Source organism: Pleurodeles waltl, chromosome 10, assembly GCF_031143425.1.
Source record: "Pleurodeles waltl isolate 20211129_DDA chromosome 10, aPleWal1.hap1.20221129, whole genome shotgun sequence".
NCBI classification, from domain to species: Eukaryota; Metazoa; Chordata; class Amphibia; order Caudata; family Salamandridae; genus Pleurodeles; species Pleurodeles waltl.
The window spans coordinates 904,993,466-905,008,509 of NC_090449.1; the positions used below are offsets into that span (position 1 = coordinate 904,993,466).

The 15,044-nt window shown below is 45.9% G+C and overlaps 1 protein-coding gene across 2 annotated transcripts in view; it reads right to left on the reverse strand.

The window, feature by feature from the left end:
• Positions 1-15,044, reverse strand: part of CALCR (calcitonin receptor) — a 2,320,029-nt gene that overhangs the window by 875,881 nt on the left and 1,429,104 nt on the right. For both annotated transcript variants that reach the window (XM_069211663.1, XM_069211664.1), the window contains one exon: positions 7,724-7,815. In XM_069211663.1, the coding sequence (XP_069067764.1) occupies positions 7,724-7,815 (92 nt within the window). The remainder of the gene's footprint in view (positions 1-7,723; positions 7,816-15,044) is intronic.

Consider the following 15,044-nt stretch of genomic DNA (forward strand, 5'->3'; position numbering starts at 1 on the left):
TGTTCCACTTCATGTGGCAGCTCTTGGTAGACAGTGTCAACAGTCTGTGAGGTGTTTGTGTAAAAAACAGCTAAATCTTGGACAGGAGTGGTCATCGAAGTGGTGACTGCAACTAGCAAAAGTTCACTCTCCGCCCTCCCCATGGTCGAGGAGGTGTCCGGAACAGCATTGGACATTGTTGCATAGTCTGTAGTAGTGTTGTTCATCCTACTGTGTAGATGTATGTCCTGTTGGGTAGTGAGAGGGGATCGGGAACCACCCAAGGAACCTCTTGGTCTACTGTGAAGGATCGGCCACATGGTGTAATTTGATGTTATCAATGGAGATGAATCTGTTTGTTCTAGAGCCAGACTGCGGTGGTAAGATGACAGTCCTGGTGCCTTGAATTCCCAAGACCGGTACAGGTGCTCTGTATGATGGACCGAACTCCTTCTTCACTGCGATCTTCTCATAAACCAGATCCCCAACTTTAGGAGTCCAGCCAGTCAAAGTTTTTGCTAAATCCCTTACTCCTAAGGTGGCAGCACTTGCAGATGATTTATCATCACGAAATTGCTGAAGCTCTTGTAAAACAGTGAGACGTTCATTTATGTCAAATGGTGTTTCTGCTGCCACCATACCAGGGGCATCAAGATATGGGACATACATAGGTATCCCAAAGAGAACCTCATATGGAGTGCGTCCCCCAAAGGACCGTCTTGGCAGATTGTTCAGTGCTCTCTGGACCCCATATAGGTGATGTAACCAGCTGCGGCCTGAACCTAATACTTGAGATGTTAAGGACTGCTTTAGATCACGATTCTGCCTCTCCAGGACCAAATTTCCCTCGGGATGGTATGGTGAGGAATGATGTAGTTCAACACCCATCGTCCCAATGGTGTCCCTGAATGCCTTAGAGGCAAATGCAGGGCCCTGGTCCGAATGGAATCCTGCAACCGCATATGTACCGATAAAGATCTTTTATAACGGTCCGGGCGTCAGCCGACCGCTGTGGCCATACCCACAGGAATCTGGAACAGGAATCTACAGCAACTAAAATGTATTTGTATGCACCATCAGGCTGTAAGGGACCACAATGGTCCAGGTACACACACTGTAGTGGCCTGTTGGACACTAAAAGGGATGTCTGCGGTGGGCGTTTGATATTGGAGCCCTTTATCTGCTGGCAAATGTCACAGCAAAGGACATACTGTTTTGTTCGTCTCCATAGACCAGGCTACCAGAAGCGTTTCTGTAGGACTGTTATCGTGGCCGATATACCAGCATGTGCAGAAGCGACACCCTCATGCGCTGCTTTAATTAGATCTAATCTCTGGCCTTTGTTGGGGATCACTCGATCTCCAACCCCAGTAATTGTTGTGTAAGCAACATACTGCGCACTGATGTGGTAAGTATAGTTTGTAGGGTATCCTTTCGGAAGGGGCTTGCCTGCAGCTGCAGCTTTAACACCAGTCAATAGTTCATTATCCAATCTTGTCTGTGAACGAGTCACTGCAGCCACAGAAACCGTAGCTGCTGCTGCTTTGGCCACTTCATCAGCCAATGTATTACCGATAACGTGTACTCCTACACATTGGTGTCCTAATGTATGTACTACAAGGACACACGGGAGCTTATCCTTAAGATCAGCCACCCTCCCCCACAATATTTTGTGTTTAATGGTGTTCCCTTTAGTATCTCTAAACCTGTTCAGTTTCCAATGATTGAGATAGTCATTGTATGACTGATCGCAGTAGTATGAATCACAGACTATTAAAGTCAGGTTTCCTGGCTCAGAATGTTCGAGCGCTAGTATAAGAGCTTTAAGTTCAGCCAACAGGGCTGTGTAGTCCCCTAAGGTCTGCGTGTAGGTATTGTGAGAATGGAAGACTCAGGGCCATATTTATACTCCGTTTGCGCCAAATTTGCGTCGTTTTTTTAGACGCAAATTCGGCGCAAAACTAACGCCATATTTATACTTTGGCGTTAGACGCGTCTAGCGCCAAAGTAGGAGGAAAGAGCGTCATTTTTTTGCGTAAACGCCTTCCTTGCGTTAAAGAGATGCAAGGTAGGCGTTCCCGTCCCAAAAAATGACTGCGCCGCAAATGCGTCGTATTTATACTCCCGGGCAAAAATCACGCCCGGGAGTGGCCGGGTCAAAAAAACCCGAATTTGCGCCGCTTTTTAACGCCTGGGTCAGGGCAGGCGTTAAGGGACCTGTGGGCTCAAAATGAGCCCACAGCTGCCCTCCAATGCCCCCAGGGACCCCCCCTGCCACCCTTGCCCACCCCAGGAGGACACCCAAGGATGGAGGGACCCATCCCAGGGACATTCAGGTAAGTTCAGGTAAGTATAATTTTTTTTTTTTGTATAATTTTTTTTGGCATAGGGGGGCCTGATTTGTGCCCCCCTACATGCCACAATGCTCAATGACCATGCCCAGGGGACATAAGTCCCCTGGGCATGGCCATTGGGCAAGGGGGCATGACTCCTGTCTTTACTAAGACAGGAGTCATGTAAATGGCGTCTGGGCGTCGTTAAAAATGGCGCAAATCGGGTGGAGGCGATTTTTTAGCGTCAACCTGACTTGCACCATTTTTAAGACGCCCTAACGCCATTTTTCCCTACGCCGGCGCTGCCTGGTGTACGTGTTTTTTTTCCACGCACACCAGGCAGCGCCGGTCTGCTTGCGCCGGCTAACGCCATTCAATAAATACGGCGCCCGCATGGCGCTTCAGAATGGCGTTAGCCGGCGCAAATTTTTTTTACGCTAAACTGCGTTAGCGCAGTTTAGCGTCAAAAAGTATAAATACGGGCCTCAGTCTTCCATCACTCCGCTCACGGCTGAGCAGGCTGCTGAGTATTGATATTTAGGGGCATATTTATACTCTGTTTGCGCCGGAATTGCGTCGTTTTTTTTTACGCAATTCCGACGCAAAACTAACTCCATATTTATACTTTGGCGTTAGACGCGTCTAGCATCAAAGTCCATGGAGTTTGCGTCATTTTTTAGCATGGACACCTACTTTGCGTTAATGAGATGCAAGGTAGGCATTTCCGTCTAAAAAATTGACTCCGAGGCATGTGCGCCGTATTTACACTCCCAGGCAAAATTCACGCCCGGGAGTGGGCGGGTCAAAAAAAGTGACGTACGGCCGCTTTTGCGCAGTTTTTTAGCGCCTGGAAAAGGCAGGCGTTAAGGGACCTGTGGGCTCGGAAGGAGCCCAGAGGTGCCCTCCCATGCCCCCAGGGACACCCCCTGTCACCCTTGCCCACCCCAGGAGGACACCCAAGGCTGGAGGGACCCATCCCAGGGACATTAAGGTAAGTTCTGGTAAGTATTTTTTTTTTTTTTGTGGCATAGGGGGGCCTGATTTGTGCCCCCCTACATGCCACTATGCCCAATGACCATGCCCAGGGGACAGAAGTCCCCTGGGCATGGCCATTGGGCAAGGGGGCATGACTCCTGTCTTTGCTAAGACAGGAGTCATTTCTATGGGGTTTGGGAGTTGAAAAAAATGGTGCAAATCGGGTTGAGGCGAAAAATTTGCCTCAGCCTGACTTGCCCCATTTTTTGACGCCCAAGCTCCATATCCCCCTATGCCGGCGCTGCCTGGTGTACGTCGTTTTTTTCCACGCACACCAGGCAGCGCCGGCGGCTAACGCCGGCTAACGTCATTGATTAAATACGGCGCCCGCATGGTGCTTCAGAATGGCGTTAGCCGGCGCTAATTTTTTTGACGCAAAACTGCGTTAGCGCAGTTTTGCGTCAAAAAGTATAAATATGGCCCTTAGTACCTACAGCCGGTTGTGCCGAACCATCAGTGTATATGACAGTATGGTACCTGTCTAGTGGCAAGATATTTAGAGGAGCAGGGCACTCCTGTTCATATTGGAGGAACTCTTGTGTCTGAAGTTTTTGATCAAAAATGTAATCAACATCAGTGGCGGTCAGAGACGTTGCCCATTGAATCCAATGTGGATGTAATGCTTTAGCATTGGAAACGCTTGCTTTGGTGACAGCCTCTAAGGCTGGCACCGTGGAGACAACAATAATACATTTCCCCTGGGCAAGTAGCTGCTCCTTTTTATGATGGCCATCTGAACTGCCGTCAGAATGTTTTCTGTAGGTGCAAAACGTTGTTCTGCATTGGAGTATAAATGTGATTTATATGCTATGGGTACTGTGTCACCCTTGTTGAAGGTGACATAAGTAAATCCAATGGCACCAGCAATTATTCTGATGACCAAGTTTGTTTTATTGTCACGTGTGTGCAAGTGTTTAGCTTCTAGCAGGTCCTGTTGCATTTCCCTAAGGATGCGGGTGTGTTCCACCGTCCAGTGTCTGCCAGAAAAATTGGGCTGAACCAAGTCATAAAGTGGCTTGATACGTTGTGCATAATCTGGAATGTATGTTCTGCCAAAATTAAAGAAACCTAATAATGACTGTAGTTTCTTAAGTGTGTTAGGAGGGTGCAGTTGAGCAAATGTTTTTAGAAAGTGCGGGCCAGGCTCTTTCCCTCAATTGATAGCTCATATCCCAGAAATAATACGCTGTGAAAGGCGATCTTGCTTTTCTTAAAATTGAATTTGTAAACGAGGTCTGCAAATCCCAAAATGATCTGATTGACCCTTGCAAGATGAATGTCGAGGATGTCGTCTGTGAGATATATGTCATCCACATAGGATAACGCCTTGGAATCAATATCATATAATATTGAAGTTACACAGGCTGAAAATAGCTCCGGGCTATTTTTATAGCCTTGAGGTAAACAACAAAAGCGTCTCTGAGAGCCAAATGAGAATGCACTCAGGTCCAGACTTTCGTGTGCTAAGTTCTGGCAGAAAAAGCCATTAGATATGTCTAATGTTGTTTTATATTTTTTATGCACTATATTGTTTATTAGTGCTGTACTATGTGAATTTTGTATAGCATATGTGCATGTATGACTACTTAAATGTCTGTAATCAATGAGTATTCTGTATGAATGTTCTGGCTTTGCAACGGGGAATAACGGATTATTCATTGCAGATGTACTGGGATCAATTACTCCCTGGTACTCAAGTTGGGTGAGGAACTCCCTCACCGGAGCTTTTGCTTCATATTTGACAGGATATTGTGGCTGCGGTTGTGGTGTAGACCTAACGGGAATGACATGACAAGGAGACTCCTTGTCCAAACCTACATGATTGCGATATAACACAGGTGCCTGCGCTAAAGCCCATTCAGCAGCATAGGCTTCTTTTTCTGCTCCCGGAACAAGATCGGAGAAAGAAGGCAAAATGACATCCTCCCCATGCGGGAGCTTGCAGATGTGTTTGGGTGGCCAGTCTCTTTCAGCCAATAGGATATCACTAGTAAGTTCATCCCAAAATATCACACTAATAGTGCGCTCCACGTCTCCCTCTATCTGAATTTTTAAATCATAAACCCTATCGGGGGAGAACGCAGCCATCCGCTGTTTTAACTGCGATGAAATCGCTAGTTGCTGTCGCATCCAGATAATCTTTCAGACTCTGGCGCCATATCGTGACCTCTGCTGCGCTGTCTAACAGAGTCACTGCCCACGTCTTGTTCCTCAACAGTGTTCTCCAGTATACTGGCATTTTTAGCTGTCAGTGCTGCCACCTTCTTCTTTTTAAACTGTGGCTTTTGCTGAGGAGTCTTTTCTTCTTTTTTAATGGTGGACTGCTGTGAGTCTTACTTTTCTTTCATGTATTCAGGACATCGATCTGGACGGTCCCCTCTCTCGCTACGTCTATCCGGTGCGTCCTGAAAGGAACGAGAGGGACGTGAATCAGTATATCTGTCTGGAGTTTTAATGTTCTCCCTATTTCTGAGATTGTATCTCCTTTTGGAGTTCTCCGGGTGTGGAGAATCAGCTCTCTTATTTCTCTTATCTTTGAAATCTTTTTGTTTGTCCCAGTGCTTCGTAGAGCCCTCAGGTGCCCTCCTTATGGGTGGTACCTTGTAACTCCAATTTCTTTGGTTTGGCTCCCAACTTATCCCGCCCTATTCTAGTATAGGTATCGGAAATAATTGTCAGTAGCTGTCTCTCTTGTTCCTGGTGTGGAGTTTCCCGGAGACGCTGGCATATTGCCAGTGCTACCGCTTCCCCTTTAATGTTACTGAGTATTATTGAGGAAACCGCGTCAAAGTTACGCATTAATTTCATCCCCAAATCCAAGACTGGTGCAGCCCATGCTCATTTTGTATTTGTTTTAACACTTCCGGTAAATAGGCTAGTGTCGGGGTACCATGTGTGATAGTACATATGGCAGCGAAGACTGTATCCCATGTGGCACAGTCATCCACCGAGGGAACCGTTCCAAAGGGCAAGCACATAGTGAGCAGTCTATGTTTTCCCTGTGGTCCCGTATGGGGAAACACAGCTTCCAGCTGATTAGTTTTCTGGGCAATCCAGAACGGTATTTTTTCCCGTTCCGCGGGCATTTTACCCATAATAGTATGCACTGTTTGTGGATTAATCCCAGTAGCCAATTGATAACCACCAGATGCTGGCGGTGCTGGACGCACTGGTGTTGTGTTCAATGTTCGCATTACGAACTGAACTAATTGTCTATATAATGTCACCAATTCATTATAGAAATCTTGCAGATCTGCTATTGGCATATTCTGTATGCCTGGGTGAGGTGTGTATGTGGCAAACATAGGCCATGTAGGTCCATCATTACTTAAGGGACCTACCCTCACTCTTTGTAATACATGTGGTAGGGCGCCTTCAAACCAGTTCTGATGCTCTTGATATGTGACCGTAAAGGAATGTTTGCAATTTCATATGTGTGGAATGTATGTGTTCTTTGGTCTCCCTCAGGAAAGGTGACCCAACAGTAAAATGTTTCTGTTTGGCATGCCTCATTAACTTCTATTATAAGAGTAACATCCCCGCCCTCATCTGTAAGGCCATGCGTTAATAAATGTTGTGTTAGTGCATGTCTAGCATTTTCAGGAATGTCTATGGCAGCAGCCATTTTTGTTTAGAAAAACGGAACACCAAAATGGGGAGTATAAGTCCCCTCTTGCTCTGCTCTGCTTTTGTGTAAAAAAATGACAGTAATGTGGAACTAAAAAAGTATAAATATGGGCCTGAATCCACCCATGTTTGCTAATTCACACAAGAAAGTGAGGCACATATTTATACTTTTTTAGCGCTGCATGTGTGTCATTTTTTGACGTACAAGCGGCACAAACTTACAAAATATAATTGTATTTTGTAAGTTTGCTCTGCTTTTGCATAAAAAAATTACGCAAATGTAGCGCTAACAAAAGTATAAATATGGGCCCCAGTGTATTGTTTTGCTTTTTAAACATATCCCGTTCCTCATGTGAAGTGATTAAGGGCAGCTTACACCCCATTCCTTTTTTTGGCAATAATCGTTACCCGTCCATGGTGGCCAATGCATTTGGGTGGACAAGAAAACGAGTTTCGAATTTCAGCTGCTCGTTAGCGCATAATACAAATTGTCCCATATCATAACCTACACTCTTTATAGCTCCAGGATTAATATTACAAAAAACATAGAACTGGGTATGTCTTTTAAATTGTACTTGACTTCCTAATCTAGTGTGAGTGACACAAAGTACAATGAATTGTGGAAAAAAGAGGTTACAATAATGTGGAGAAATCATTAATTATACCATTTAGCACTTATTGAAAGTGACACAGAATCCTCATACAGGATGACATATGTAACATATATATCAATTGAATAAAACACTTACTTGAAATAGAAGAAAATTCCTAGAGAAATTAGAAGTGACACTATTGACAACGCATGACCTACGATTGCCATGTAGTAAAGTATGTAAGCCATCTACAGAAAAAAAAAATATAAAGATTGGTTACAATCAATCCATCAGCCTTTATTCTGGTATTTGAAATATGAACATACAAGAACAGAATTCATCACATAAAATTAGCAATTGAAATAAATCAAATAAATAGAAACATAAACACACAAAACACGAAGACTTCATAGAGTTACGCCAGCATTCTGCATTGTTAAGGAAAGCCCCTACACATGTGAAGGAAACAAAATGCTGCCTGACAATTTTTACTTTAAAAACCCATGCTTAAAAAAAAAGGATAATGAAATTTGCTGAATAAAGTAAAATGCAGTACAGTCTGAGGAGAAATATCATCACAGGAGTGCAGAAAAATAGTATTCAGGTCAAACTGTCCCACCGGGAAGCAAAGATTACACCTGATGGTGCCCATCCAAATTCTAATTACAAGTGACCTCTCCCATACATTATTATTCTGAGGTGAGAAGAGCTCTAAGCCCAGACATTTCTTAACCATAAGTAAGTCACCAACAGTTGGTTTATCCAATCCCGTAGATTCTCTATTATCCATAGCCAGTGTCTTAAACTCAGTCTTGATCCAACCAGTCTCGCTTTTGTTCAAAAGGTGCAGGGTAGTGAATAACTCCGGTCAACCTAGACTGTTGGTCATATATCTATAGTCACTCAGACACTAATGCACCCACTCAAAGACCCACTCAGAACATCATACATACACTCACAGAACCACTCAGATCCTCACACACCCACTCTCACACCCAGACACTCTCACACCCACAGACACCCTTTCCACCTATTCTCACACCCAGAGAATCAGACACATCAGCTGTGCGCAGTGTGGAGTTTGGTGGGTATGGCGCATTGGCTGCTGGCCCTGCTGGCAATCGCTGTTGTGCACGGCTGAGGTCCATGCGCGGCGGTGTGTGGATTGATGTAAAGTAATTAAAATTACTTTACGTAAAAAAAACATGGAAATTCACTGAAAAAAACCAAAGATGACAGGGAGGTTATAGTTAGGAAATAGAATTTAAACAAACAGAAATTCACTGAAAAAAACAGAGGTTACAGGGATCTTATAGTTAGGTTTTGAATTTACTCAGAGAAAAGCATTGATATTCAGCAGTTACAGGTAAAGTTATTTGAAGTAACTATAACTTGCGCCATTACAGCAGTCATGACAACTTGTATAACATAATTAAAAGTATAAATGAAACCTTAGCAGTGAAAATTGTTAAGATAAAACTGTGCATGGTGGGTGTGTGAGTAGTAGTTACCTTGGGCGCAAATTATGGTTATTTCAAATACCTCTAACTATAGCTGCTGAATTTCCATGCTATTCTATGAGTAAATTCAGAACCTAACTATAACATCCCTGTAACTGTGAACACGGAGAAACCCTAGCTATTATCTTAGATTGAATAGCATCAGGCCGAGGAATCGACCCAACATTGTTTGGAGGGGATGTCAATTGTAATACGTCATAAACATCACAACAGCATATGAGAATCAATACAATCCCAATAACACTTCAATAACCACACCAGTTTATTAAGAAGTTAACAATTTTATTTCCCTATATTAACAACGCTAGGGTCAAGAAAATGATTCTCAAACACAAATTATACATATAGAGAGACAACAAAGGCTGATTCAAACACCTTATATATCTGAGTTTAATCAATGCAAGTAGACAAATCAACTCAAGGGTTATAACACAAAACCATAGCACCAGAATCTGAGCAAGAGAGATTGAATACATCAGTATAATGACAAAAGAAAAAGCATCCGAAACTTATCATGAGCATGTGACAAAACACTTCCCTCACTAGCACTAATTAGCATTAACATGTTGGGATTCATGTAAAAGTTTTAGTAACACAAATTTAGGAAAACATCTAACTCGGGTTATATCATAAATTATATGCAGCAGTTAATTAATGAGTTGCAGCTGGTACCTGGAAAACAAAAAGACACATAGCAGATCACAGTCTTTACATTACCAATGCACTGCGGATAACAGCAACACCGCCTGCTTCATCAGAGGGACACCATCAGTAATCAGCATCAGGATCCAGGATAGGGGTAATGGTTTAGACTTTGGACTATAAGATACACTAAACCATTATAGCATTAATACCAATAATATAGAAGGAACATATGAACTCCCAAAAGATCTGACAGAGTGAAAGACCCACAAAGAACTGACTTCCCCAACAGTGGTGACAGAACATTAAGTTAAACTTGCCATTGAAAATGATTGGATGAGACATAAGGTGAGAGAATTATGAGAAATCAGAATATTAACAGATATCTAGAAATTATACATTAGTTTTACACCAAGCTTCCTATTCGGTATTGCTCTATTGACGAAACCTAAACTAATACATTTTACATTCTTGATTTCCTTCTCTTCCATCTCATCTGTGGATCTTTTGTTCCCACTTCACCAAGAATAGGAACACGCAAGAAGAACGATTAACACTGTTTCTTTTACTTCCACCCTCGAGGACAATCCACACGTTAGCAAAATTTCTCTAACAATGACATATTCAAACTTAGAGAGACAGTTGAAACATTTCCACTAGCTGCATTACACAATGACCTTGAATCTTCTTCTGCTCTGGTCCTGCAGATGTCACTATTAACACATGTATTGGTTAAGAAGCACACTCTTCTCTTAATAATGCAAAATAACTCCATTTAGGTTATGTTAACATAAGTCAATATAAGATGGTGGCTATTACAAAAAGTCCCCCATTTTGTTAATACAATTATTAATCAAAGTTAAATCACACATTAGTTTGTCAAAATGATTACATAATAATTCAAGATTCTTATCACTAAAATCTACACTCTCTACACTCACAAAATCTTCGACTTTTTCAGTGACTATACAATACATGTATATGTATATATATAGATAGTGTAAAAACAACAAGTGATGGACGGAATGCTGAACATTGTCAAACACTCACCCCCAGTCACAGATCTGGGTTTAATCCATCGTTCTTTTGCTCACCATGCCACCCCAGTTTGGACCCAGCCATATGCAAATCAGTCTTGACCCTGTTCTTCATGGGAACAGTCCAGCCCGAACTGCCAAGCCAGGTCCTCACTGGACCGGAAACAAGCATCCTGGGACCGGTTTCGGGGTTTCACCCCTCATCAGCCAGGCTAGCTTGAGTCCAGTGGCATTGGAAGCATGGGACCCACGTCTGGGCATACCCTTCCCACTTAGGGCGACAAAGCAAAAACAACAAGTGATGGACGGAATGCTGAACATTGTCAAACACTCACCCCCAGTCACAGATCTGGGTTTAATCCATCGTTCTTTTGCTCACCATGCCACCCCAGCTTGGACCCAGCCATATGCAAATCAGTCTTGACCCTGTTCCTCATGGGAACAGTCCAGCCCGAACTGCCAAGCCAGGTCCTCACTGGACTGGAAACAAGCATCCTGGGACCGGTTTCGGGGTTTCACCCCTCATCAGCCAGGCTAGCTTGAGTCCAGTGGCATGGGAAGCACGGGACCCACGTCTGGGCATACCCTTCCCACTTAGGGCGACAAAGCAAAAACAACAAGTGATGGACGGTAATGCTGAACATTGTCAAACACTCACCCCCAGTCACAGATCTGGGTTTAATCCATCGTTCTTTTGCTCACCATGCCACCCCAGTTTGGACCCAGCCATATACAAATCAGTCTTGACCCTGTTCCTCATGGGAACTGTCCAGCCCGAACTGCCAAGCCAGGTCCTTACTGGACCGTAAACAAGCATCCTGGGGCCGGTTTCGGGGTTTCACCCCTCATCAGCCAGGCTAGCTTGAGTCCAGTGGCATGGGAAGCACGGGACCCACGTCTGGGCATACTCTTCCCACTTAGGGCGACAAAGCAAAAACAACAAGTGATGGACGGTAATGCTGAACATTGTCAAACACTCACCCCCAGTCACAGATCTGGGTTTAATCCATCGTTCTTTTGCTCACCATGCCACCCCAGTTTGGACCCAGCCATATACAAATCAGTCTTGACCCTGTTCCTCATGGGAACTGTCCAGCCCGAACTGCCAAGCCAGGTCCTCACTGGACCGGAAACAAGCATCCTGGGACCGGTTTCGGAGTTTCACCCCTCATCAGCCAGGCTAGCTTGAGTCCAGTGGCATGGGAAGCACGGGACCCACGTCTGGGCATACTCTTCCCACTTAGGGCGACAAAGCAAAAACAACAAGTGGTGGACGGAATGCTGAACATTGTCAAACACTCATCCCCAGTCACAGATCTGGGTATAATCCATCGTTCTTTTGCTCACCATGCCACCCCAGTTTGGACCCAGCCATATGCAAATCAGTCTTGACCCGGTTCCTCATGGGAACAGTCCAGCCCGAACTGCCAAGCCAGGTCCTCACTGGACCAGAAACAAGCATCCTGGGACCGGTTTTGGAGTTTCACCCCTCATCAGCCAGGCTAGCTTGAGTCCAGTGGCATGGGAAGCACGGGACCCACGTCTGGGCATACCCTTCCCACTTAGGGCGACAAAGCAAAAACAACAAGTGATGGACAGAATGCTGAACATTGTCAAACACTCACCCCCAGTCACAGATCTGGGTTTAATCCATCGTTCTTTTGCTCACCATGCCACCCCAGTTTGGACCCAGCCATATGCAAATCAGTCTTGACCCTGTTCCTCATGGGAACAGTCCAGCCCAAACTGCCAAGCCAGGTCCTCACTAGACAGGAAACAAGCATCCTGGGACCGGTTTCGGGGTTTCACCCCTCATCAGCCAGGCTAGCTTGAGTCCAGTGGCATGGGAAGCACGGGACCCACGTCTGGGCATATCCTTCCCACTTAGGGCGACAAAGCAAAAACAACAAGTGATGGACGGAATGCTGAACATTGTCCAACACTCACCCCAGTCACAGATCTGGGTTTAATCCATCGTTCTTTTGCTCACCATGCCACCCCAGTTTGGACCCAGCCATATGCAAATCAGTCTTGACTCTGTTCCTCATGGGAACAGTCCAGCCCGAACTGCCAAGCAAGGTCCTCACTGGACCGGAAACAAGCATCCTGGGACCGGTTTCGGGGTTTCACCCCTCATCAGCCAGGCTAGCTTGAGTCCAGTGGCATGGGAAGCACGGGACCCACGTCTGGGCATACCCTTCCCACTTAGGGCGACAAAGCAAAAACAAAAGTGATGGACGGAATGCTGAACATTGTCAAACACTCACCCCCAGTCACAGATCTGGGTTTAATCCATCGTTCTTTTGCTCACCATGCCACCCCAGTTTGGACCCAGCCATATGCAAATCAGTCTTGACCCTGTTCCTAATGGGAACAGTCCAGCCCGAACTGCCAAGCCAGGTCCTCACTGGACCGGAAACAAGCATCCTGGGACCGGTTTCAGGGTTTCACCCCTCATCAGCCAGGCTAGCTTGAGTCTAGTGGCATGGGAAGCACGGGACGCACATCTGGACATACCCTTCCCACTTAAGGCGACAAAGCAAAAACAACAAGTGATGGACGGAATGCTGAACATTGTCAAACACTCACCCCCAGTCACAGATCTGGGTTTAATCCATCGTTCTTTTGCTCACCATGCCACCCCAGTTTGGACCCAGCCATATGCAAATCAGTCTTGACCCTGTTCCTCATGGGAACAGTCCAGCCCGAACTGCCAAGCCAGGTCCTCACTGGACAGGAAACAAGCATCTTGGGACCGGTTTCGGGGTTTCATCCCTCATCAGCCAGGCTAGCTTGAGTCCCGTGGTATGGGAAGCACGGGACCCACGTCTGCGCATACCCTTCCCACTTAGGGCGACAAAGCAAAAACAACAAGTGATGGACGGAATGCTGAACATTGTCAAACACTCACCCCCAGTCACAGATCTGGGTTTAATCCATCGTTCTTTTGCTCACCATGCCACCCCAGTTTGGACCCCGCCATATGCAAATCAGTCTTGACCCTGTTCCTCATGGGAACAGTCCAGCCCGAACTGCCAAGCCAGGTCCTCACTGGACCGGAAACAAGCATCCTGGGACCGGTTTCGTGGTTTCACCCCTCATCAGCCAGGCTAGCTTGAGTCCAGTGGCATGGGAAGCACAGGACCCACGTCGGGGCATACCCTTCCCACTTAGGGCGACAAAGCAAAAACAACAAGTGATGGACGGAATGCTGAACATTGTCAAACACTCAACCCCAGTCACAGATCTGGGTTTAATCCATCGTTCTTTTGCTCACCATGCCACCCCAGTTTGAACCCAGCCATATGCAAATCAGTCTTGACCCTGTTCCTCATGGGAACAGTCCAGCCCGAACTGCCAAGCCAGGTCCTCACTGGACCAGAAACAAGCATCCTGGGACCGGTTTCGGGGTTTCACCTCTCATCAGCCAGGCTAGCTTGAGTCCAGTGGCATGGGAAGCACGGGACCCACGTCTGGGCATACCCTTCCCACTTAGGGCGACAAAGCAAAAACAACAAGTGATGGACGGAATGTTGAACATTGTCAAACACTCACCCCCAGTCGCAGATCTGGGTTTAATCCATCGTTCTTTTGCTCACCATGCCACCCCAGTTTGGACCCAGCCATATGCAAATCAGTCTTGACGCTGTTCCTCATGGGAACAGTCCAGCCCGAACTGCCAAACCAGGTCCTCACTGGACCGGAAACAAGCATCCTGGGACCGGTTTGGGGGTTTCACCTCTCATCAGCCAGGCTAGCTTGAGTCCAGTGGCATGGGAAGCACGGGACCCACGTCTGGGCATACCCTTCCCACTTAGGGCGACAAAGCAAAAACAACAAGTGATGGACGGAATACTGAACATTGTCAAACACTCACCCCCAGTCACAGATCTGGGTTTAATCCATCGTTCTTTTGCTCACCATGTCACCCCAGTTTGGACCCAGCCATATTCAAATCAGTCTTGACCCTGTTCCTCATGGGAACAGTCCAGCCCGAACTGCCAAGCCAGGTCCTCACTGGACCGGAAACAAGCATCCTGGGACCGGTTTCGGGGTTTCACCCCTCATCAGCCAGGCTAGCTTGAGTCCAGTGGCATGGGAAGCACAGGACCCACGTCTGGGCATACCCTTCCCACTTAGGGCGACAAAGCAAAAACAACAAGTGATGGACGGAATGCTGAACATTGTCAAACACTCACCCCCAGTCACAGATCTGGGTTTAATCCATCGTTCTTTTGCTCACCATGCCACCCCAGTTTGGACCCAGCCATATGCAAA